This window comes from Rhinoderma darwinii, chromosome 9, assembly GCF_050947455.1.
Source record: "Rhinoderma darwinii isolate aRhiDar2 chromosome 9, aRhiDar2.hap1, whole genome shotgun sequence".
NCBI classification, from domain to species: Eukaryota; Metazoa; Chordata; class Amphibia; order Anura; family Rhinodermatidae; genus Rhinoderma; species Rhinoderma darwinii.
This window is the reverse complement of record NC_134695.1, coordinates 12,155,207-12,181,822: the sequence shown is the minus strand read 5'-3', so window position 1 is coordinate 12,181,822 and position 26,616 is coordinate 12,155,207. Positions and strand designations below refer to the sequence as shown.

At 46.8% G+C, this 26,616-nt stretch overlaps 1 protein-coding gene across 2 annotated transcripts in view; it reads left to right on the top strand.

The window, feature by feature from the left end:
• The window catches only part of LOC142660601 (sodium/calcium exchanger 1-like), a 140,165-nt gene extending 114,244 nt beyond the window's left edge, over positions 1-25,921 (top strand). For both annotated transcript variants that reach the window (XM_075837269.1, XM_075837268.1), the window contains exons 3-7: positions 18,499-18,593; positions 19,280-19,398; positions 22,134-22,233; positions 22,732-23,004; positions 23,853-25,921. In XM_075837269.1, the coding sequence (XP_075693384.1) occupies positions 18,499-18,593; positions 19,280-19,398; positions 22,134-22,233; positions 22,732-23,004; positions 23,853-24,229 (964 nt within the window). In that variant the 3' untranslated portion in view covers positions 24,230-25,921. The remainder of the gene's footprint in view (positions 1-18,498; positions 18,594-19,279; positions 19,399-22,133; positions 22,234-22,731; positions 23,005-23,852) is intronic.
• Positions 25,922-26,616: the final 695 nt, after the last annotated feature.

Below are 26,616 nucleotides of genomic sequence, written 5' to 3'. Positions count from 1 at the left end.
AGGGGGCAGCCGCAGCTTATAGGAAACAGGGTTAATTTGTTGCAGGATCTCGAAGGGACCAAGGAACCTGGGAGCAAACCTTTATGAAGGCACCCTCAAGCGAATGTTTCGAGAGGACAGCCAGACTTTAGTCCCAGGAAGATACTGAGGCGGCTCTCTTCCTTTGGTATCTGCCTTACGCTTCATGCGTTCGACCGCCTGCAAAATAGAGGACCGGGTCTGTTGCCAGATTTGCAGGAAGTCCCCATATGCAGAGTCAGCAGCGGGTACCTGAGATGAAGTCGACACTGGAAGAGGAACTCTGGGATGTTGACTGTACACGATGTGAAACGGAGTGGAGGTGGTGGACTCACTTGTGTGGTTGTTATATGAAAACTCCGCCCATGGAAGAAGCTGTACCCAGTTATCGTGCTGTGAAGAAATGAAGTGGCGGAGGTAATTTTCCATGATCTGGTTGATCCTCTCAACTTGCCCATTGGACTGGGGGTGATAGGCAGAGGAAAAGTCCAAACTCACATCCAGGAGTTTACAGAGGGCTCTCCAGAACTTGGAGGTAAACTGAACCCCCCGGTCGGACACAATGTGAAGAGGCAAGCCATGCAAGCGGAAGATGTGCTGAATGAAGAAGCTTGCTAGTCGAGGAGAAGAGGGTAGGCCGGTTAGCGGGATAAAATGTGCCATCTTAGAGAACTGGTCCACCACCACCCAGATGGTGTTGCATCCTGCTGAGAGAGGAAGGTCCGTGACGAAGTCCATAGCGATGTGCTGCCAGGGGGCACTGGGTACAGGCAGGGGTTGAAGCAGGCCGGCAGGCTTGCTGTGAGCCACCTTGTTAGAGGCACACACCGTGCAAGCAGAGACAAAGTCCAGAACATCTTTAGGTAGCGTGGGCCACCAGAAGTGACGAGCGACCAGGTCTTGGGTTTTACGGACACCAGCGTGCCCAGCCAGTTTAGAACTGTGTCCCCAGCGGAGAATTCTTTTTCTGTCAGCCAACCGAACAAAAGTTCTCCCTGGAGGAATATCTCTAAGCTGCATAGGATTGGCAGTGACAACGCAGGATGGGTCTATGATCGTCTGAAGGGACTCCACCGTGTCTTCTGTTTCGAATGATCTGGACAGGGCATCGGCCCTCACGTTCTTGTCCGCGGGACGGTAGTGGAGCAGAAATTGGAAAAGGGTGAAGAACAGTGACCACCTGGCTTGACGAGGGTTCAGTCTTTGAGCGGACTGAAGGTAAGTGAGATTCTTGTGGTCGGTGAAGATCAGGATGGGGTGAGCAGCGCCCTCCAGAAGATGTCTCCACTCCTCCAGGGCCAACTTGATAGCCAGTAGCTCCCAATCTCCAATGGAATAATTGCGCTCAGCAGAGGAAAATAGTCTTGAGTAGTAGCCACACACTACTGCCTTTCCTTTGGAGCTCCTCTGGAACAGAAGTGCGCCTGCACCAACAGAGGAAGCGTCCACCTCCAGTGAGAACTGCCGAGATATGTCAGGGTGATGGAGGATCGAAGCTGAAGTGAAGGCCTTCTTGATGCTAATGAATGCGGACTCTGCCTCCGGAGTCCACACCTTGGCGTTCACACGCTTCTTGGTAAGGGTAGAGATGGGGGCCGTCAGAGAAGAAAAGTTCGGAATGAACTGCCGGTAGAAATTGGCGAAACCAAGGAACCGCTGTATGGCACTTAGGCCTTGAGGACGTGGCCATTCCAGGACAGACTTTAACTTCTCAGGGTCCATCTTAAGGCCTTGATCCGAGATGACATAGCCCAGGAAGGGCAGAGACCTCTTTTCAAAGGTGCATTTCTCTAACTTGGCATACAAGCGATTCTCTCTTAGTCGCAGAAGAACTTGACGAACGTGCCTCCGATGGGTCATCAGATCTGGGGAGAAGATTAGAATATCATCGAGATAAACTACAACACATGTATAGAGGAGATCTCGGAAGATGTCATTAATGAACTCCTGAAATACTGCGGGAGCGTTACACAGTTGAAGGGCATCACTCGGTATTCGTAGTGCCCATCGCGGGTGTTAAATGCTGTCTTCCATTCGTCACCCTGGCAAATCCGGATTAGATTATAGGCCCCTCGCAGATCTAGCTTGGAAAAAAAAAATTTGGGCTCCTCGTATGCGATCAAACAGCTCGGAAATGAGTGGCAACGGGTACTTGTCCTTGACCGTGATCTGATTGAGACCACGGTAATCAATGCAGGGTCGGAGAGATCCATCTTTCTTTTTAACGAAGAAGAATCCTGCCCCGGCCGGGGAGGAAGATTTTCGAATAAAACTCCTCTCCAAGTTCTCCTTGATATAGGCTGACATCGATAAAGTCTCTGGCAAGGAGAGAGGATATACTCGTCCACAGGGAAGAGAAGCATTGGGAACCAGTTCAATGGGACAGTCATAATTCCGATGTGGAGGCAACGTCTCAGCCTCTCATTTGCAGAAGACATCCGCAAAACTAGCATACTGAGGAGGTAGATTGGAGAGTGACTGCGGCAGAGGGGGCACAACAGGACGGACTTGTGACAGGCAATGGCTATGGCATCTGGAACCCCATTGAAGAACTTCTCCAGAACTCTAGTCGAGTGTCGGGGCGTGTAGACGGAGCCATGGCAGACCCAGCAGGATAGGATTGATAGCCTTGGGTAGTACCAGGAAGGAGATCTGTTCTGAGTGAAGAGCTCCGACCCGTAATGTCACCGGCTCAGTGATGAGCATGATTGGATCAGGCAGCGGTAGACCATTCACAGAGGCAACTGCGAGGGGTCTCTCCAGACGGAGTGTGGGTAGTTGAAACCGATCCACTAGATCTTGGTGGATAAAATTAGCAGCCGCTCCAGAGTCAAGATAGGCGGAGGAAGGATGTGATGCCTGTCCGGTGACGATGGCCACAGGTATCGATAATTTGGAAGAGGTTTTAACGTTTGGAGACGTTCCACCTAGAGTTGCCTCTCCAACCAACCCTAGGTACTGGAGTTTCCCGGTTTCTGTGGGCATTGACGCACAAAATGACCCTTGAGGCCGCAATACATGCAAAGTCCAGAGGAGCGTCTGCGCTGCTTCTCCTGTTCAGATAACCGGACTCTGTCTACCTGCATGGGTTCCTCAGGTAGCGCACTAGGAGTGAACAATTGTGGTCTCTGGGCAGGGGGTGCTGGTCTGTGGACCCGGCTCTCCTGACGAACCTCTAGAGAGCGCTCCCGGATTCTCATATCAACCCGGGTGGCTAACAGGATGAGGGCATCCAAGGTAGAAGGAAGGTCGCGGGCTGCCAGTTCGTCCTTGATGTGAGAGAGGACAGTCCCTGCCAGAAGGTCGCCACCAGTGCCTCATTGTTCCATGCCAGCTCGGCTGCTAGGGTACGGAAGGAGATCCCCTACTGTGGAGCCTTCTTACTTGAGGGTCAACAGAGTGGCTGCGGCAGAGGATGTTCGACCCGGCTCCTCGAACATGGCACGAAAGGACTGCAGGAACAAGGCTAGGTCCGCGGATACAGCACCTTGTTGCTCCAAGATTGGGTTTGCCCATGCGAGGGCCTTGCCAGCGAGGAGGGAGATAATGAACGCTACTTTAGCCTCCTCGGAGGGGAAGAGATGAGGCCGTAGCCTGAAATGCACCGTGCATTGATTAAGAAATCCTCGGCATGCTCTGCGATCACCGTCATAGCGAGGAGGAAGAGGCAGAGGAACTGAGGATCCGGAACAAACAGGGGGAGCCACAGGCAGTGGCACGGCAACAGATTCTGGAGGAAGATCCGGGGGTGGAACAGCGAGTAGATCCAGGCGGACCAGAATAGAATTCACCGCCTCAAGGAGTTGATCCTGACGAGTGCGTAGGTCATGCATCTCCGTTTGAATTTTCTGTACTGGGGTCTTGGGCTGGCCAGCGGGTTCCATGGCCTGAGCGTACTGTCACGGGCACTGGGTTTGTGGACCCACTAGGCCGCTCCGCCGTAGCGGGGAGGCAGCTGACCAGGTCACAGTCTATGTGAAAGTAGATAGCAGACAGTAATGTTTAGGTACCTATAATAGTCCGGACGGCGACTGTGGCCTCAGCACGGATGGAGACAGGTGCGGAAAGTGGCGCCAGACGTGGCGGGCAGTATCCGATGGTACTTGACGTGGCAGATGGCACTTGACGTGGCAGATGACACTTGACGTGGCAGATGGCACTTGACATGGCAGATGGCACTTGACGTGGCAGATGGTCATTGACGTGGCAGATGGCACTTGACGTGGAAGATGGCACTTGACGTGGCAGATGGCACTTGACGTGGCAGATGACACTTGAACACAGGTAGGCACAGGAACAATGCGGAATACAGGAACGGTAACAGGGCACGGGTAACAGCAGGAACGGGAGACACTGAGGGACCATTTGCGAGACAGACAGGGAAAGAGTAACAACGCTCAGGCAAGGATCAGAAGGGCTGGGGCATTCTTATAGAGCAGGGAATCACGTGGGTTAATAATCATTGATTCCATGTGCGCTCGCTGGCCCTTTAAGAGCGGGCGCGAGCGTGCGCGCGCACCCTACGGGACCCGGCCGGACGGAGCGGAAGCGAGCGCTGGCATCTCCTAGGAGGGAGACGGAGGCCAGCGCTCACAGATCCATGACTGCGGGCGTCGGGAGGTGAGTGAACCCGAATGCCCGCGGCCATGGGCGCTACATTGGGTACCTGCCCGGGATCTTCACGCTGGGGTATTGGTCAGGAAGTTCCACCTTCGTTTCCCCAGTAAACCAGGTCCACTTAGAAAGGGTCCGGTGGCCCCTCATAAAAGGGGGGGTACTGTAAAGGATCTGCCAGGCACAGCTTCGGGGTTAACTCCCATAGGTAATCAGTCTGCACCTGAATCTACGTCTCTGAGACTGACTCCATCTTCCACCACTAAGGATGGCAGGCTTAGGAGTGGGAGAGCCTATTGCAGCCTGGCCAGACGGAGCTAGCTCCCGCCCTCTGTCTATTTATACCTGCCTTTCCTGTTCCTCCTTTGCTTGTGAGTCTTCTCGTGTGGTTTCCTGGCCCAGCTACAGCTCCTAACTATTTGATCCTGCTCCATACTGACCCTGGCTTACTGACTACTCTCCTGCTCTGCGTTTGGTACCTCGTGCTCTCCTGGTTTGACTTGGCTCGTTGACAACTCTGGTTGCTCACGGTGTTGCCGTGGGCAACTGCCCCTTTCCCTTTGCTTGGTATTCCCTTGTATGTTTGTCTCGTGCACTTACTGAGCGTAGGGACCGCCGCCCAGTTGTACCCCGTCGCCTAGGGCGGGTCGTTGCAAGTAGGCAGGGACAGAGTGGCGGGTAGATTAGGGCTCACTTGTTTGTTTCCCTACCCCCGTCGTTACAAAGAGAATATAAGCAAATAAACCATCCTTCACAGTCATATCCTAGTTTGTCTAAGCAAATGGTCTCCTAGTGTTTTCCAGTTCCAGTGTTCCCTGTTCCAGCATCTCGTATCCTGCATCCCGTGTTATCCTGTTCTAGTGCCGTGCTGTGCTGTAGTCGTGCTATGCTGTATCTACGCCTGTCCTGCTGCTCCATGCCTAATGTCTACCCGCTGCCTAGTCCCAGCCGAGCCTGCCTTGCTACTGTCCGAGCTGTCACAGGTACCTTATACGAACTGTGGACTGTGACCAGCGCCCTGTTGGCCAGCTGCCATACTGCCAAGGCTGGAAGGTTACGCGGGTACTCGTAAGAGCCGGGATCTGATTGCCCGTCATTTCTGGTGGCCCACACTGCCCAAAGACATTATGGACGTTGTTTCTTCCTGCTCAGTGCGTGCAGTTAACAAGGTTGCTCACTTCAAAGCTGCTGGCCTGCTCCAGCCATTGCCTGTGCCCGATGCTCCCTGGCAGCATATAGCGATGGACTTTATTACTGACCTGCCTTTCTCTGCTGGATGCAGTTCTGTCTGGGTGGTGGTGGATCGACTTTCGAAGATGGCCCACTTCGTTCTTTTGACTGGTCTTCCTTTTGCTCCTCAACTGGCCAAGCTTTCATCTAATACATCTTCCGCCTGAACGTCTTGCCGCAGCATATTGTGTCTGATCGGGGGGTTTAGTTCACCTCGAAGTTCTGGAGAGCCCTCTGCGGACTCCTAGGAGTAAAGTTGGACTTTTCCTCGGCCTACCGTCTACAGTCCAATGGTCAGGTTGAGAGGATCAATCAGATCTGGGATACCTACTTATGCCACTTCATCCCGAAGCAGCATGATGACTGCGTGCAGTTGCTCCCATGGGCTGAATTCTCCTACAATAATCACACCAGCGAGGCCACACAGAAGACACCGTTCTTTATAGTCTATGGCCAAAACCCCCGAATTCCTCTCACGGTGCCGGATACGTCCGAGGTACCAGCTGCTGACACTGCTTTTAGGGACTTTCTGCAGTTCTGGCAGCAGACTCGATCCTCCATCCTGCTAGCAGTCGACCACATGAAACGGAAGGTGGACACAAGGAGAAGCGAACCTCCTCAGTTTTTTCCTGTCACGGAGGTATGGCTGTCCTCCAGGAATATTCGTTTGAGGGTTCCATCATACAAATTTGCCCCCAGGTTCCTCGGACCCTTCGAGATCCTGCAGCAGATCAACCATGTCGCCTACAAGCTTCGGCTGCCTCCTACCCTCAAGATCCCCAACTCCTTCCATGTCTCTCTCCTGAAACCGGTGGTTCTGAACCGCTTTACCAAAACTCCTAGCCCTGCGGTTGCCTCCCGCGGCCCTTCAGACACCTTCGAGGTTAAGGAGATCTTGAACACCAAGAAAGTGAGAGGCTCCTACCCTTGTGAAGAAATTCCTCTCTCTCTCTGGCCCCAAGAAGAGGGGGTGTAAGAGGGGGGATACTGTAGTGTCCATGGCCGCGGGCCGTCCGGCTTACTTACCTCCCGACGCTCGCAGCCATGGATCTGTGAGTGCAGGTCCTCATCTCCTTCCTAGGAGATGCCAGCGCTCACTTCAGCTCCCATCCGCTGTGACCTGTAGGATGCGCACGCATGCTTGTGCCCGCTCTTAAAGGGCCAGCGCGCGCACATGAAAACACTCATCATCATCATCAACTCACATGATTTCCTGGACTATAAGAAGGCCTCTGCCCTTCTGATCCTTGCCTGAGCATTGTTTGTCATATCCTAGTTTGTCTAAGCAAATGGTCTCCTGGTGTTTTTCAGTTCCAGTGTTCCCTGTTCCTGTATCCCGTATCCTGTATCCCGTGCTATCCTGTTCTAGTGCCGTGCTGTGCTGTAGTTGTGCTGTGCTGTATCTACGCCTGTCCCGCTGCTCCACGCCTGACGTCTACCCGCTGCCTAGTCCCAGCCGAGCCTGCCTAGGTACAGTCCGAGCTGCCACAGGTACCTTATACGAACTGTGGACTATGACCTGCGCCCTGTTAGCCAGTTGCCATACCGCTAAGGCGGTACAGCTCAGTGGGTTTACGAACCCAACGTGGCAATACGTTCAGGCCATGGACCCCGCTGGTCGATCCAAGACCATGACGACGTCACAAGAGATGCGGGCGGATATGCTAGACTTCCGGTCTCGACAGGACGAAATCCTCCAGGCCTTGAATACTCTCGCACGTCGGCAGGAGGCAAGAGTTGCCGTTCCTCCTACTACACCTCTTGGCACTACTGTTCCTCAGACTACACCTCCTGGCAGTGTTGATCCTCGTTTTTCTATCCACTTCCTGACCACTATGAGGGAGATGCAAGTACCTGTCGTGGATTTTTGAACCAGTGCCAGATCCACTTCAGCCTGTATTCTAGGGCATTTTCGAGTAAAGCAATACCCCACATGTGGTCATAAATGACTGTTTGGACACACAGCAGGGCTTAGAAAGGAAGAAGTGCCATTTGGTTTTTGGAGCTCAAATTTGGCAGGAATAGTTTGCAGAGGCCATGTCGCATTTGCAAAGCCCCTGAGGGACCAACACCGTGAAAATGCCCAAAAAGTGACTCCATTTAGGAAACTACACCCCTTGATGAATTAATCTAGGGGTTTAGTGAGCATTTTGACCCCACAGGTGTTTCGTAGATTTTATTAGGATTGGGCAGTGAAAATAAAAACAATCCTTTTTCTTCAATAAGACGTAGCTTTAGCTCAAATTTTTTACATTTTCTCAACAAATAAAGGAAAAAAAGAACCCCAACATTTCTAAAGTAACTTCTCTAGAGTACGGAAATACCCCATATGTGGTCATAAACTGCTGTTTGGGCACACAGCAAGGATCAGAAGAGAAGGAGCGCCATTTAGTTTTTGGAGTACAGATTTTGCTGGATTGATTTCTTGGAACCATGTCGCGTTTGTAAAGCCCCTAAGGTACCAGTACAGTGGAAACTACCCAAAAGTGACTCCATTCACGAAACTACACCACGTGAAAAATTAATCTAGGGGTGTAGTGAGCATTTTGACCCTCAAACATGTTTCATAGACTTTATTAGATTTGGGCAGTGAAAATAAAAAAAATCCCTCATCTTCAATAACACGTATTTTTAGCTAAAAAAAAATAAATATTTTCTCAACAAAACATTTGTAAATCAATTTCTCCTGAGTACGGCAATACCCCATATGTGGTCATAAACTGCTGTTTTGGCACACAGTAGGGCTCAGAAGGGGAGGAGCGCCATTTGGCTTTTGGAGTACAGATTTTGCTGGATTGGTTTCTGGGCGCTATGTCGCAATTGCAAAGCCCCTGTGGGACCAAAACAGTGAAACCCCCCAGAAGTGACCCCATTTTGGAAACAACACCCCTCAAGGTATTCACCTAGGGGCGTAGTGAGCATGTTAACCCTGCAGGTGTTTTGCAGAAATTAGTGTGCACTCGATGTTGCAGACTGAAAAATTTATTTTTTCCATAGATATGCCAATATGTGGTGCCCAGCTTGTGCCACCATAGCAAGACAGCTCTCTAATTATTATGCTGTGTTTCCCAGTTTTAGAAACACCCTAGATGTGGCCTTTATCTTTTGCCTGGACATTCGACCAGGCTCAGGAGTGAAAGACTACCATGTAAAATTGAGGCCTAATTTGACAACTTACAAAGTATTGGTTCACAATTGCAGAAGCTCTGATGTAAAATAATAAAAGAAACCCCTGCGAAGTAACCCCATTTTGGAAGCTGCACCCATCAAGGCATTTATTAAGGGGTGTAGTGAGCATTTTCACCCCACAGATCTTTTCCATAAATGACTGCGCTGCGGAAGGTGAGAAGTAAAAATTAAAATTTTTCCCTAGATATGCCATTTCGGTGGCAAATGTCATGCTTGTCCACTAGAGACACAAACCCCAAAAATTGTTAAAAGGGTTCTCCAGGCGATGCCGTATATGTGGAAGTAAACTGCTGTTTGGGCACACTGTAGGGTTCAGAAGGGAGAGAGCGCCATTTGGCTTTTGGAGCGTGGATTTTGCTTGGTAGTTGTTCTGTTTGAGTATTACTGGTATTTCAGTTTATAATGTGGGGGGTACACGTGAGTTACACAGAGTATATCAGGGGCATAGTCAGGTGGTATAATAATGGGGTAAAAAAAAAGAATAAAATAATCCATAGATGTTTGTTACGCTGTGAAGCAATCCTTTCTGCACAGGCCAGTGTAGCACTGATAATTGGTGTAGTTTCTTATCCCCCTTTTGGTCCACACTCCGCACCTTTGCAGTTTGTGGAATTTTGCTGGGGAGTGTTGTACTGGTATAATGCGGGCACCCTCGCTTCCAGCAGATATGTTTGAGTCCTCCTCTTCCTGGTACCCTAGTTTTAGGGCCTTGATAAATCGCCTCTTGAAAAAGGAAGAAATGTTCCCCTCGGGCCTGCACAACTGCATATTTTTTATTTCCTGACTTATTGGGGCCTTAACTTATTTAATTTTTTCATAGATGTAGTGGTATGATGGCTGTTTTTTTTGCGGGACGAGCTGTAGTTATTATTGGTACCATTTTGGGGTACATGCGACTTTTTGATCACTTTTTATCCTTTTTTTTGGGAGCCAAGGTAACCAAAAAACATAAATTCTGGCATAGTTTTTAATTTTTTTTTATACAGCGTTCACCACGCATAATAAATTACATGCTAACTTTATTCTGCGGGTCAGTACGATACCAAATTTATAGCACATTTTTATGTTTTACAACTTTTTGCACAATAAAATTACTTTTGTAAAAAGAATGTATTATTTCTGTCGCTAAGTTGCGAGAGCCATAACTTTTTAATTTTTTCATCGATGGAGCTGTATGAGGGCTTTCTTTTTGTGAGACGAGTAAGGGTATGTTCACACGCATTGAAATCAATGGGCAGATGCTTGGAGGCGTTCTGATCCGATTTTTTGGAAGTTTTTCGGGCATTTACAGCCCGAAAAACGGCCCCAAAATAGGTCATGTGAACATACCCTTATAGTCTTTATCGGTAACATTTTTGGATACATGCGACTTTTTGTTCACTTTTCATTTCAATTTTTGAAAGACAAAGTGACCAAAAAACCAGCAATTATGGCAGTAATTTAACGTTTTTTTTTAAGGCGTTCAATGCCCGGGATAAATAACATAATATTGTAATATTTCAAGTCGTTACGGTCACAAATATGTATGGCTTTATTATTTTTTTCAATAATAAATGACTTGATAAGTGAAAAAGGGCGATTGTGTTTTATTTTATTACTTGAAACTTTTATTGTTTTTTTTACAACTTTAATTCTTTTACAATTTTCTTTAGTCCCACTAGGGGACTTGAAGCTCCAACTGTTTGATTGATGTTCTAATACATTGCACTACCTATGTAGTGCAATGTATTAGAACAGTCAGTTGTTCACTCCGGTCGGGGCCTCCGGTCGGGGCCTAATCGGCTTCCGTAATGGCAGACAGGAGGCTATTTTTAGGCCTCCTGTTGCCATAGTAGCAGTCGGCGGCCTTGCCATCAGTTGGCATGGCTGCCAATTTGCTACAAACCACTAAGATGCAGCAATCGCTTTCGTCGTTTAATGGCAGGAATCAGAGCTAGCTCCAGTTCCTGCCGTTACAGCAGGGGGGCTGCTGTAACATACAACAGACACCCACTGCTGATGACACAGGCTCAGCTTCTGAGCCGGAAGCTGATCTGGCGCCATCTTGCTGATGGTACCGGAAGCCTTTTATGCCCCGACTCCTAGCGGGGCATAGGAGGCTTCAGTTGCTGGCAGACCTGGAGACCAGTATTAGGCCTCCAGTGGCCATTGCAGCGACCGGCAACCCAGCGATCAGGTTGCTGGGGTGCTGGTGGCTAAAAAAACCCTCACATGATGCGATCTCTATTGAACACAGCATCTGAGGGGTTAATCGGCCGGATCGGAGGCTAGCTCAAGTCCAGGCCGTTACATCAGGGTGCCAGCTATACAATACAACTGGCACCGGTCAGTGATGGCGCTGGCTCAGCTCCTGAGCTAGCTCCATCACCATCATGTACAGTTACGTGGGAATGCGCTAACAGACTAGTGCCCATCAGGTAACTGTACGTGATTTTGCAAGAAGGGGTTATTAATCACTCCCTGAATATTTACCCATAAAGACTCCACACTGTCACAGTCTCCCCCAATGTCTTCATTCAGGACTGGTCTTAGGTTGGATTTTAGAAACAGACAAACCCCTTCACCTTTTTTATCTTTTCTATCCCTTCTGAATACTGTGTAGCCCCCCACATTTGTTACCCAGTCATGGCTCTCATCCAGCCAGGTTTGTGTTATGCCCACTACATCATAATCCATGTTGGTCAATCTCCAACTTGTCCATTTTACTTGCAAGACTTCTTGCATTCGCCAGCATACATTTGATCTTATCAACACCTTTATTATTCTTAGGTCCATATTTATTCCTAGTCACCTCCCTACTCGGCTTGCTATCCCCAGCCCACACTAGATCCCCATTAACCCCTTCTGTATCCCACGCCCTATGTATTCTATCTAGCCCCGTTTGTGTATCCCCACCCTCTCTCCCCCAGATTCTAGTTTAAAAGCTCCTCCAGTCGTCTAACCATTCTTTCCCCTAGCACAGCTGCGCCCTCCCCATTTAGATGCAGCCCATCCCTACCATAGAGCCTGTAGCCGACAGAGAAGTCAGCCCAGTTCTCTATGAACCCAAACCCTTCCTTCCTGCACCAATCTCTAAGCCACTTATTTAACTCCCTATTCTCCCGCAGTCTTTCTAGTGACACTCATGGCACTGGTAGTATTTCTGAAATCACTACCTTAAAGGTCCTGGACTTTAGGTTCTCTCCTACTTCCCTTAAATAATTTTTAAGGACCTTCCCTCTCCCACTGACTTTGTCATTAGTACCGATGTATACCATGGTGGCTGGGTCTTCCCCAGCCCCACCCAGCAATCCATCTATTTGATCTGAAATATTCCGAACCCGAGCACCCGGCAGACAACACACTGTTCGGCATTCACAGTCGCGGCGACAGGTGACATTATCCAGAGGCGTAGCTAGGTTTTCCAGCACCTGAGGCAAAGATTCAGTTTAACAGTTTGTTAAACAGGTTTGTTTGAAGCAATACTTTATCTCCTTGTTTGAGGTCACTAGTTTGACAATGGCATCAGTGGTTCACATACTGTTGACCCCGGATCTTTCTTTACTCATCAACCTCCCTAAAACTCCCAAGACCAGTGGGAACTGGAACCAAAACATCTTGTAATTTTGTCCTGAATTTGCGTCCACAAAGAAGTTCAGCAGGACTGACCCCTGTAGTAGTATGTGGAGTTGTACGATAAGCCAAAAGAAAACGCTACAGTTCTTTTTTCCAGTCTCTGCCCTTCAAATGAGCAATTCGTAAAGTTTTTAACAGGGTCTGGTTCTGGCGTTCCACTTCTCCATTAGCCTGTGGCCAATATGGGGTTGTACGATAATGTACAGTACAATGGCATTTAAATTTAGATAGTCCTGAAATTCTTTGGAAGTATACTGTGAGCCATTATCACTTACAATCAGCTTAGGCAAACCATGAGAAGCAAAGATACGTTCCAACCCATCAATTACAGTTGACGAAGTTGCTTTAGTGAGAATTATTACCTCTTGCCAACGTCAATAATAATCCACAACTACTAAAAGGTGGTGTCCAGATGGGATATCACACAGATCAATAGCCAGCTCTTCCCATGAGCCGTTAGGTAAAACTGTATGTGTGACTGGTTCTGGTTTGGGTTTGCTGCCCACCAGCTGACAGGCCCGACATGAGGAAACCAGATGTTCCACATCCTTATCAATTCCTGGCCACCAAACTTTCTCACGTACCCATTGTTTGGTGCGCACAATGCCTTGATGTCCCTCATGGGCTAATTGTAGAGTTTGTCTTCGTAAATTTTGAGGCATCAGGATACGGTTTCCTCGCAGAAATAATTGTCCTGCAATAGTAAGCTCATACACCCCCTTGTAGATAGCACCACACACAGCCCCCGTGTAGATAGCGCCACACACAGCCCCCTTGTAGATAGCGCCACACACAGCCCCCTTGTAGATGGCGCCACACACAGCCTCCTTGTAGATGGCGCCACACACAGTACCCTGTAGACAGCGCCACACAGCCCCCTCTAGTAGATAGCGCCACAAGCAGCCCCCCTTGTAGATCGCGCCACTCACAGCCCCGCTCTTGTATATAATGCCACCCAGCTCCCCATAGATAGCTCCACACACAGCCCCCCCCTTGTAGATAGTGCTAAACACAGCCCCCCTGTAGACAGCGCCACACAGTCCCCTGTAGATAGTACCACACACAAACTCCCCTTGTAGACAGAGCAACACACAGCCCCCCTTGTATATACCACACAGCCCCCTGTAGATAGCTCCACACACAGCCCCCCTTTAGATAGTGCCACACACAGCCCCCTGTAGATAGCACCACACACAGCCCTCCTTGTAGATAGTGACCCACACAGCCCACTGTAGATAGCACTACACACAGCCCCTCGTGTAGATAGTGACACACACAGCCCCCTATAGATAGTGCCACACAGTCCCCTCTTGTAGATAGCGCCACACACAGCCCCCCTTGTAGATCGCGCCACAAACAGCCCCGCTCTTGTATATAATGCCACCCAGCCCCCCATAGATAGCTCCACACACAGCCCCCCTTTGTAGATAGTGCCAAACACAGCCCCCCTGTAGACAGCGCCACACAGTCCCCTGTAGATAGCACCACACACAGACCCCCCCCTTGTAGACAGAGCAACACACAGCCCCCCTTGTATATAACGCCACACAGCCCCCTGTAGATAGCTCCACACACAGCCCCACTTTAAATAGTGCCACACACAGCCCCCTGTAGATAGCACCACACACAGCCCCCCTTGTAGATAGTGCCACACACAGCCCCCTGTAGATAGCACTACACACAGCCCCTCGTGTAGATAGTGCCACACACAGCCCCCTATAGATAGTGCCACACACAGTCCCCTCTTGTAGATAGCGCCACACACAGCCCCTCTCTTGTAATTAATACCACACAACCCCCGTGTTGTAGGTAGCGCCACACACAGCCCCCCTTGTAGATAGCGCCACACACAGCCCCAATTGTAGATATTGCCCACAGCCCTCCCTTGTACTTAGTGCCACATCCCACCTTGTACTTAGTGCCACACAACCCCCCTCCCCATTATATTTAGTGCACACAACCCCCTTGTACTTAGTGCCACACAACCCCCTCCCCTTGTACTTAGTGCCACACAACCCCCCGCCCTCTTGTAATTAGTGCCACACAACCCCCCTCCCCCTTGTAATTCGTGCCAATGAACACCCTTTGTACTTAGTTCCACACAGCCCCCCCCTTGTGCGTAGTGCCACACAACCCCTTTTTGTACTTAGTCTCAATGAACCCCCACCCCCCTTGTACTTAGTGCCACACTGCTGCAAGAGTGGTAGCGGTAGCCTACCACTACCACTCTCCGCTCCGCCTGATGTGACTCACCGTTAGGAGGAGGAAGGGGGTCTTGCAGCGGCGTTCTGACTGGGGTCGGTGCCGGCCTGGGAGTGAACCAGTCCAGTAACCTAACCTGAGTCACCTGACCTCATGTCAGGGAAGTGAGGTCAGGCGACAGGTCAATTGACTGGACTGGTTCACCCCTAGGCCGTAACCGACCTCAGTCAGAATGCCGCTGCAAGACCTCCTGCCTCCTCCTAACGCTAATCGCTGCTGCAGCCGCCCGGCATACAGGGCGCCTGTCAGCTGCGATCAGCTGCTTTGATACGTCTGCTCTGCGACGCCCCCCCTTCCCTACCTCCGAGTTGCGCCCGGGGACACATGCCCCGCCTGCCCCCCAACTATGCCCCTGCCCTATCTGTCCGCCTAATAATAGAATCCCCTACCATGAGCATCTGTCTGACCTTTGCTGCACTCCTACTTCCATCCATCCTACAGCAGTCCTTGTCCTGATTGCTAGGAGAAACGTCCTGCTGTCGTGATGCTGGCCCTGGACTTGCATTCCTAATATCAGCCAAACAGGCATATTTACTAGGTAGTGCCAGTTCAGGACTCGCCTCCCTGGCACTTTTTTTCCTACCCCTTCCTCGAAGGGCTTATTCAGACGAACGTGATATATGTCCGTGCAACGCGCATGATTTTCACGTGCCTTGCACGGACCTATATTAGTCTATGGGGCCGTGCAGACAGTCCGTGATTTTTACGCGAGTCCGCTGCGGAAAACTCACAACATGTCTGTTCTTTGAGCGTATTTCGCGCATCACGCACCCATTGAAGTCAATGGGTGCGTGAAAACAACGCATGGCACATGGAAGAACTTCCGTGGGACGCGCGTGATTCACGCAACAGCAGTGAAAAGTATGAACGAAAACAGAAAAGCACCACGTGCTTTTCTGTTTACAAACGTACAGAGTGTTAGAATGATGGCGACTGCGCGAAAAGCACGCAGCCGCGCACCATATGATCATGACACACGGAGCTGTTAAGTGCCTTTTGCGCACGCAAAATGCCACGTTTTTTGTGTGCGCAAAACGCACACGCCCGTGTGAATCCGGCCTAACTGTAAGGCCCTGTTCACACAGAGTTTTTCGCAGGCAGAAAATTCAGCCTCAAAATTTTGTCTGGAAAATTCCTTAAGTAATAAATTAAAGGGATCTCCTGCTGATTCCTGTTTTCTTAGGTAAGTTTTTGTGGTATCATAGCGCTTTCTCTGATGCCAATGGGAGGTCAGAGACATAAATGCCCGAAGATAGGGCATGTCGGTTCTTCTTCCCGTGAGCCGGTTGTACTGCTCGCGGGAGAATGGATGGGAGGCGTTTTTAGCTGTTTTTTAGTGCGTTTTCCATCTTGGTTTCTGCGTAAAAAAACTGTGTGAACAGGGCCTTACCCAGCTACTAATCTGAAGATCCTGAGATTGCCCCCTCCACCCACAGCCAATGTTTGCTCAGTGAGTTCTAAACTCCTCCCATGGTTTGCAATGCTGCATATTTAGATCCAATGCCTGGGCTTCCAAATACACAACATGCATGCATCTAGTGCAAAGATATTCACCCTTAAACGGCTGTTCAAGGCCTGCATACATTGCACAAGACACACCTGGTAGCATTGTCCATGGAGCACATTTTTAAATGGGGATAAACAGTATAGCAAGACAAATAAAAAAACTTTTGTGGTACAGAATACACAAAAATGCACAAAGAAAAATTACCAAACCTTATTTTCCTATGGCCCTTTGTTTAACTATGCACTTATCTGCAAAATCGCACTTTACTGCACTGTCGCTCCACTCAGCAAAACTTTGCTTGTATTCTATTAACTCTGCAGTTTAGGAAGCAAACAAAGCCCAGGTGCTGTAAATTAAACAGATTTTTTTTTTCTTTTTAACCTTTGCAAACAATTGTAATCCCACCACATGCAAATAAAACAACAATGCAAATAAAACAACAAAACAACAATATAACCAAATACACAGTTATCATTGGAGAGAATGGCCCTTTGTTTAAAGAGGCTCTGTCACCAGATTTTGCAACCCCTATCTGCTATTGCAGCAGATAGGCGCTGCAATGTAGATTACAGTAACGTTTTTATTTTTAAAAAACGAGCATTTTTGGCCAAGTTATGACCATTTTTGTAGTTATGCAAATGAGGCTTGCAAAAGTCCAAGTGGGTGTGTTTAAAAGTAAAAGTCCAAGTGGGCGTGTATTATGTGCGTACATCGGGGCGTTTTTAATACTTTCACTAGCTGGGCGCTCTGAAGAGAAGTAACATCCTCTTCTCTTCAGAACGCCCTGCTTCTGACAGTGCAGATCTGTGACATCACTCACAGGTCCTGCATCGTGACGGCCACATCGGCACCAGAGGCTACAGTTGATTCTGCAGCAGCATCAGCGTTTGCAGGTAAGTCGATCTTACCTGCAAACGCTGATGCTGCTGCAGAATCAACTGTAGCCTCTGGTGCCGATGTGGCCGACACGATGCAGGACCTGTGAGTGACGTCACAGGTCTGCACTGTCAGAAGCTGGGCGTTCTGAAGAGAAGAGGATGTTACTTCTCTTCAGAGCGCCCAGCTAGTGAAAGTATTAAAAACGCCCCGATGTACGCACATAATACACGCCCACTTGGACTTTTACTTTTAAACACACCCACTTGGACTTTTGCAAGCCTCATTTGCATAACTACAAAAATGGTCATAACTTGGCCAAAAATGCTTGTTTTTTAAAAATAAAAACGTTACTGTAATCTACATTGCAGCGCCTATCTGCTGCAATAGCAGATAGGGGTTGCAAAATCTGGTGACAGAGCCTCTTTAACTATGCACTTATCTGCAAAATCGCATTTTACTGCACTCTCGCTCCACTCAGCAACACCTCGCTTGCAGTCTCTCAACTAGCATATGTGATTGCTGGGGGTCTGACCACTCGGACCCCCAGCATTGAGGAGAATGGGAGACCAAAAGTCAAAGTCCCCCGAAGAGCTCCACTTGAGCACTGGTGCGCATGCTTGACCAGCGCTTCATTTAGTTCTTTGGAGCTCCCGGAGGCAGCAGTTTTGGAAGAACTTTAGAAATAAACAGAGCGCTGGCTGAGCATGCGCACCGTCGCTCCATTCTCATGGAGCTCTTCGGGGGACTTTCGGTCCCCCGTTCTCATCATCACTGAGAGTCCTAGCAGTCGGACTCCCAGCGATCACACATGTATCCCCTAAACCTGTGGATAGGGGATACATGTGGGAAAAGTAGTCACAAACAAGATGAATACAATTATTTTTCTGAAAATCCAAAAAGTTAAATACCTAACAAAAAGAGAATTAGACACCACAAGATTGAAGATTGTTAGAATATCACGTAGAAGAGTCAGGATCCATCACAATGGAGAGATGCAGTAGGGATAAAACAGCATAAAGGCTTAAGATGAAGATCTACAGTTCTAAAAGATTTATATGTTGATTCCTGATGGATAAAGTGAATGTATATGATTTATGGTCCATGTGCTCAATACTGTTGACTTTCTTATTTCAGTTTGGATATTTTTGCTAGTATTCTGTCAATGAACACGTATCTTCTTTCAGGAGGTATATTGAGATACAGATCATTGATGATGAATTATACGAAAAAAACAAGAACTTCTTCATTGAACTTGGGGAACCGGAAATGCAGAGAGGAGGTACTGTACCTCCATATGCCTCCAATCTCATACAGAGGCATACAGAGGGGTTTTTTTTGTTGTTGGATTCCACATGAATACAAAATTGTACCATGTTCCATTAGACGCTATAATATGGAGCTATTCTTTCCTATAAGCATTGCTAGTATGGAGCCGCAGAGATTCTTTGTGCCGCCTTACAGCCTCCTACACACGGCTCTGAGGTTTGCATGAGGCCCAACATAGGCTAAAAATAACTCAATCCGTTGTTATGATTATTATTTTTAATCAGGAAGTGAAATAGAGAAAGTCATGAAGTGACATATTGTTATTTATGTTGTATGAGCTACGGTTGTGAATATCACCAATGGAAAAACAATAACATATGAATGCAGGGTACTGTCTCTAGTAGAAAATCTTGGGGTTGCTATTTTTTTTTCCTTCCGTGGGAAATTATGGACATTTGCATTTAACAGATTGCATCATGTTCTTGTTGGGTGACTTGAAACTGTTAGGCCCAGTGCAGAAAATTGCCATCACCCTGAGGTGCAACTTCCAATGACAATCACAATGCATCTGCTTGCTCGCTGAGTTTATAGGTACAATGCAGTGAGTTGAATTTGCATGTTACATTTACAGCAGCAATAAAAACTATTTTCGTATAGTCCTTGCTTATATTGTTTTAACCTGTGATGTTTTCAATATAGGTGAGGCTGGTGAAAAGTGGGTGGTGTGTGCCAAAAGTGGTGAGGAGATTGCAGGAAGCCCCAGTCTGGGGGAACATCGCAAGACGGAAATCATAATAGAGGAGTCATATGAGTTCAAGGTGAGATGGATAAGAAAAGTGAGAAATAAAAATATCAGAAAAAAAACACAAGGGTAAAATTGAGAAATCTTCAAGGTTATGACAATAGCCAACAACCTAATCTTAAAACAGTCCATACATGGCTCCATATTTGTACCAGATGTGAAAATTGGGCCTTGTATCGGTGTTAGGCCGGATTCACACGAGCGTGTGCGTTTTGCGCCTGCAAATAACGTGGCGTTTTGCACGTGCAAAAGGTACTTAACAGCTCCGTGTGTCAGCCGCGTATGATGCGTGGCTGCGTGATTTTCGCGCAGCCGCCATCATTATGACACTCGGTTTGTATGTTTGTAAACAGAAAAGCACGTGGTGCTTTTCTGTTTTCATTCATGATTCTTACTGCTGTTGCGCGAATCAGGCGCGTCACACGGAAGTGCTTCCGTGTGCTACACGTGATTTTCACGCACCCATTGACTTCAATGGGTGCCTGATGCGCGAACAACGCACAAATAACGGACATGTCGTGAGTTTTACGCAGCGGACACACGCTGCGTGAAACTCGCGGACAGTCTGCACGGCCCCATAAACGAACATAGGTCCGTGCGAGGCGCGTGAAAATCAAGCGCGTTGCACAGACCTATTATACGTTCGTCTGAATAAGCCCTTAGTGTGAGATTGGCGTTTTGTAGTCCCACCACAGAAATTGTGCCTGTCAACTTTTAATTTCATTGTGATCTTTATTGGTATCAAAGAAAATGTTAATAATATCTAATATTATTATTTGTTTTTAAACCCATAAGAATTAGACTCTAGTAGCAAGTTATTGGGCCCAAATCATCTCCCAATGGGGGTTTCATCTGCTGGACTTTAGGGGGCTATTATTGTGTCAGAGCATAAGCCCGCTGGAGGAGCTTCTGGTGGGCCAGTGTAGTCTTGATAGGTGTGCTAACAAATACTACTCATGATCAGTAGCAATTGTCATGGTCAGAAAGAGATATGCCACATGTTGTTCATCTCTGAGCAATGTATCTGAAAGGTGATTTTTGTCAAATAAGGAGCATTTGAGACAATAATCTGTGAAAACAAAAGGATTATTGACCAATTAAAATCTGTTCCATTGGTTGAAAAATTCTCTGTAGACCCTAAGGGCATGCCCCCACGTGGCGGTTTTCCTCCGCAACTGTCCGCATCAATGCCGCACAGAATCTGCGTTGCAGATTCTGTGGCGGATCTGCCCAAAATGTGCAGTAAATTGATGCGGACTGGCTGCTGCGTATTGCGGTGAAAGTACTTCCCTTCTCTCTATCAGTGCAGGATAGAGAGAAGGGACAGCACTTTCCCTAGTGAAAGTAAAAGAATTTCCTACTTACCGGCCGTTGCCTTGGTGACGCGTCCCTCTTTCGGTATCCAGTCCGACCTCCCTGGATGACGCGGCAGTCCATGTGACCACTGCAGCCTGTGATTGGCTGCAGCCGTCACTTAGACTGAAACGTCATCCTGGGAAGCCGGACTGGAGAAAGAAGCAGGGAGTTTTCGGTAAGTATGAACTTCTATTTTTTTACAGGTTGCTGTATATTGTGATCGGTAGTCACTGTCCAGGGTGCTGAAACAGTTACTGCCGATCGCTTAACTCTTTCAGCACCCTGGACAGTGACTATTTACTGACATCACCTAGCAACGCTCCTGTAATTACGGGTGCACTCACGTAGTCACCCGTAATTATGGGTGCACACACATAGTCACCCGTAATTACGGGAGCCCCATTGACTTCCTCAGTCTGGCTGTAGACCTAGAAATACATAGGTCCAGCCAGAATGAAGAAATGTGATGTTAAAAAAGCAATACACATCCGCAGCACACATAACATGTGCATGACATCTGCGGACTTCATTGCGGAATTTAGAATCTCCATTGAAGTCAATGGAGAACTTCCGCAATGAGTCCGCAACCAGTCCGCCACTGGTCCGCAACATCCATTGTATGCTGCGGACACCAAATTCCGCACCGCAGCCTATGCTCCGCAGCGGAATTTTCAGCCTCGTCTAAACGAAGCCTACTAAAAAGAAGTGGGAGGCAATGGAGAAACGGGTCCGCTGCGGATTAACGCTGCGGAGTGTCCGCAGCGGAATTCAAGAGCAATTCCGCCACGTGGGGCTTTGCCCTAATAGTTCAATATAAGGCATATATTGGTGGAATTTTCTATGGGACAACGCAAAGTCTTTTCTTGGAAATATTTTAGAAAAAAGACAATGTACAAACAGTATTTAAGAAACGAACGTTCGGTGAAAAAAAAGAAACATTGTAACATCTGTAGTTTTACTCATCATTCATCGCTCCATTTCTTCGATGCTTTGTGCTGCAAGAATGACCTAAGTCTCTGTTCTGTGCCTTGTCTAACATTTTTCAATGCCATCAACATAATCTTATGTTATCCCTTCTTAAGTTTTATTACTTGATGGTCGTTGTTCTTAAATAAAGATATATTTACATTCCATATAATTCTAGTGCCCATATTTTGTGGATGTCCACTATCTCTTTTCTTGTTCTGATATATTCCAGGAATCCATTTGGGTACTCCCTTATTGGTGGTATTTTTTTCCACTTATTTATAATATTTAGGGTGGTGCCAACCAATCTTCTAAGCCAGTTTCCTCAGCATGCCTTTTTCTTATGATTGATTTTTCTATGCTGTCAACATCTTTATACTACAACCTGTGGCTCGTGAAGTCAACCTGTCCTCCTTTCATTTCATATAGAGCACAGTGGACAAGCTGATTAAAAAAGCAAACTTGGCTTTGGTTGTTGGGAGCAGCAGTTGGAGGGAGCAGTTTGTGAGCGCCGTCACTGTCAGCGCAGGTGAGAATGTGACATTCTGCACATGATCACTGTCTACACATCATTATCAATGGCGTTTGTCCATAGCTTTCCCAGAACACGGGAAGGCTTTACATTTAGTCTCATGCTTACGCCAGCACCAGCACACAAAACAGCTTTGCACTGTTGCACACTTAGTTTTATATTACACACTAACCTTAAAATTCTCACTACTTTTTGCCACATATTTTACATGCACACATGCTTTTGCACATTTCTCCACACCACTAACACTGCTTCCCCCTCTCCCCACCTTGCACATGCCATTTCTGCTGGCATGCTGCCCTTCCCCACATTTTCCTTTCTTTATCTATTCTCCGATATTACTCCTATTATCATTTTATCACTATCCTATTTTTTATCCAATTTGTCCATGAATCTATATTATTTTTTTTGCTCATTTTCCTCTGTTCCTTGCTTTGGCGCTGTCCTCTTCTTCCAAACTCCCCAATCCCTTTCTGCATGTTACATCCTGGGCAGGAGATGATGATGATGAGGAGAGCAGTGAGGAAGGGCTACCCAGTTGCTGTGACTACATCATGCATTTCCTGACCGTCTTCTGGAAGGTGCTGTTTGCCTTTGTGCCCCCCACTGAATACTGGGGTGGTTGGGCCTGCTTTCTGGTCTCCATCTGCATCATTGGAATCCTCACTGCTGTCACTGGTGACCTGGCTGCACACTTTGGCTGCACAGTTGGCCTCAAAGACTCCGTCACTGCTGTGGTCTTTGTTGCCCTGGGTACATCTGTACCAGGTATGGACTGCTCTATAAAGTAGGTTATAATGTTTCTCTGTTTTTGGGGAGGGAGATGACCTAACTGGGTGGAGGTAGACGTGGTCATTATATGAATGTATAAATCCCCCGATAAGGCTGTGTTTGCGGTCACATTCTAAAGGCTGCAATTGAATTGAACAATTGGATCTCTGCTCCTTTGTCGATACACCTACATGGTCACATGATATTTTTAGGCTGACAGCTAACAGGTGGCATTACTATAGCGGAGTATAGCGAATTTTCTATTCAGCTTTTGCTTCTAGCTTATTACAATTATTACGCTTTTAATGGAAGACCTAATTATAATATGACCACAATGAATATAACCACAATGGTTAAGCACAGATGAGTTCTTTCTTAGTCCTATTGATTTGCAAATGTCAAGGCATTGCAAAAGATTCATTGAGAAGTATCTAGCCCCAACCAGAGGCCTTACTAGAAGCTCTAGTGCCCCAACACAAAATCTCTAATAGGGCCCCCAGCTACCAAGGCCTGGGTGCATTTGCAACATCTGCATTCCCTATAGCTACACCTCCTGTCCCTATTATAGAGGGGTCTGCCATAGCAATATGGACCCATGATCATCTTGCTTGCATTTATTCTATTATGAAAAATGCATTAAATATAACGTAATATAATAAAATACCTCTAAATAATATTTTACCTTTGACCACATATATAAGGAAATCAATCTGGTTTATGTAAAGCTATACAATGCTTTTAATTCAAGAAACTATAAGGAGCTTGTCAAAAGGATGTGCATGTAAACTGTATCCTAAATTTGCATTGTGCATTTACTTAATTATATATTTTATTTTTCCCTTTAGACACATTTGCAAGCAAAGTGGCAGCAGTCCAAGACCCTCATGCTGATGCTTCCATTGGTAATGTGACAGGTAGCAATGCAGTCAATGTATTCTTGGGCTTAGGTGTTGCATGGAGCATTGCTTCTATATTCTGGGCTGGAAAGGGAAAAAGTTTCCATGTGGACCCTGGTAGCCTGGCGTTTTCTGTCACCCTCTTCACTGGGCTCTCGGTTATCTGCCTCGGTGTTCTCCTTTACCGCAGAAGGCCACCAATAGGAGGAGAACTTGGGGGTCCACGACTTCCCAAAATCCTGACTTCCCTTGCATTTGTTGGTTTGTGGTTGCTGTACATCTTACTTGCATCACTAGAAGCTTATTGCCACATACCTGGTTTTTAAAGACTACCTGCCCTTCTTTGAGCTTTGTCTTCCCAGGATCTTTTGGTCAATTTCTATACAGCTTTTTAACGTCTCACTCATCTCAAAAATAAATTGCACAACTGAGACAAAGGATGACAACTACATTAGCCTTTGGCAACATATCATCGCTCTTTACTATGTTGTCTTTCCAGGTTTCCATCTCACTCTAGGACAATTATATTGATTGCAACTCTAGGGGTAAAAGACTACATAATTGTTTTGCCTTTTTCACAACCACAAACATTTGGAGAGCGCTGTTATTTTATGGACAGCTTGGACAACTGTTACTGGGATTTTTCTGGCGGTGTGAGATAGTAAATGAGAACTACATCATCGGAATGCAAGTGCCACATCTAGAAATGTTATTCTACTGCCAGGAGCAGTTGATTAAGTGATTACCCTTAAAGACAGTGAAGCTTTCTTGTTTTCTGTTTCTTGGGCTATTGAAGTGACACAAAATTAACAAAAAAAAAAAGACCGCATCCAGGGCTTCCATTGGCCATGCCGGACAAGATGGGGTCTTCCTTTGTAAGGAACTGCCATGGAATCAGGGAAATGTTGCACTTAATAACAGGCCAATAAGAATTGTGAGTTCAGGTCTCAATCTCCTGCAGAGTCAATTAAGAAATTATTAGACGACTCGATTGAAAATGCTTAGAATGGAAGTTCAGTTAGGCATGTCCACATTATCTCAGGCTAAAGTACCAGTAATAAAACATGTATGATTTTCTGTGAAAGAATTTTCATATGTGCAGTCAGCATTCGGAACATAAATTAAAAATTTGCCCTAAATAAAATCAAATTAAGATCATGGTATGGGAACATCTAAATATGCACATTATTTCTAAATGGACTTAGAGGTTCAAACATAACATGAAGCACCAGAATTAGTGACTGAAGGGAGAAGAATAGACGGCAATGAGAACATTGCGGGATTATTTGGCATTTAGTCAATATGATTGTTCTCTGTGAGTTCTTTGCACGTAAACTCACTGTATAACCTTTATAAACAATATGTATGTGTGTTTAGTACCTTAAAAAGTACATACAACATGTATGTGACATGTTTAATGGTGCTGTCTAGGGTGTGCCATTACGCAAGGGTATTGTGTTTGATTTCTAGGATGTGAGTGTAGAATAAAAATGCACTCTTAGAGATGTGTGTAGAATCAGTGGAGAGTTTGGTATAATTGTTGCTACTTGTGGTGCTACATTACAGTATATATGTTTTATGTGAAGACCTGATACCAGTGTGTGGAGTAGGTACTACACGGCTTTTATGTTGAATACATTTCTGTGGTAAACTCTAATAATTGAATGTATATTTGCTACTTGTATTCCTGAAACTGTCCAGTAACTACGTGATCATGAATCCCTGCCCCTGAAAGGATGTATCACACAGCTAATGGACACTGCAATGGTGTTAGGGATGATAACGTAAACCTTTGTGTGGTATGGTTCTTTTAAAAGACTTTTACATTGTAAAAGAATAAGTGTTACATAAGTCCTTGATTGATGGAATCCCTGAAGGACTCGCCCCATACCATGACCCTGTATTCTGTATGGGATAGGGCCTCTTCACCTCACTGTTGCCCTTCCGTTGAGTGGTTCCATCTGAGGTTTCCGTCGGGTTAACCCCTCAGCGGAAAGGCAAGTGGAAACCTCAGCTTCCGTTTCCCTCACCATTGAACTCAATGGTGACGAAAACCTAGCTAATGGTTTCCGTTTGGCACCGTTGTGACAGGGTTCCATTGCACAGTCGACTGCACTATTGATTCCGTCAAAACGACAGAATCCTGTCACAACGGTGACAGACGGAAACCATTAGCTAGTTTTCCGTCAACATTGAGTTCAATGGTGACGGAAACGGAAGCTGAGATTTCCGTTTGCCTTTCCGCTGAGGGATTAACCAGATGGAAACATCCGACGGAACCCCTCAGCGGAAAGCGACGGTGATGTGGACATAGCCTTAATAAGTGGCACCTCTTACAAGTGCCCTGTTTATATGAGGGATGATATTTTATGTCCAATACTTGCATAATGTAACAAGTCTAAAATGTAATTCACAAAAGACTACAACATGTAGTCCACATTTTTCCACACATGAGATTTCTACCCATTGTGTGTAAGATTTTGAGCAATATTTACAGCTATTGGCCTTTATTCAGTAAAGGGTTGATACGCATATGCAAATAAGGGAGGACTGGCAGTGTAAATCTATAAAAATGTATATACAAATCAGAATATGATAAAGTCTCTTATAAAGATTCTTCAAAAAGTTGAAGTGAGATAAGTAAAGATCTAGATAACTAAACGATTAAATATTAAAAATAAGGGGTTACCTGAGACGAGCTACATTTAAGTGA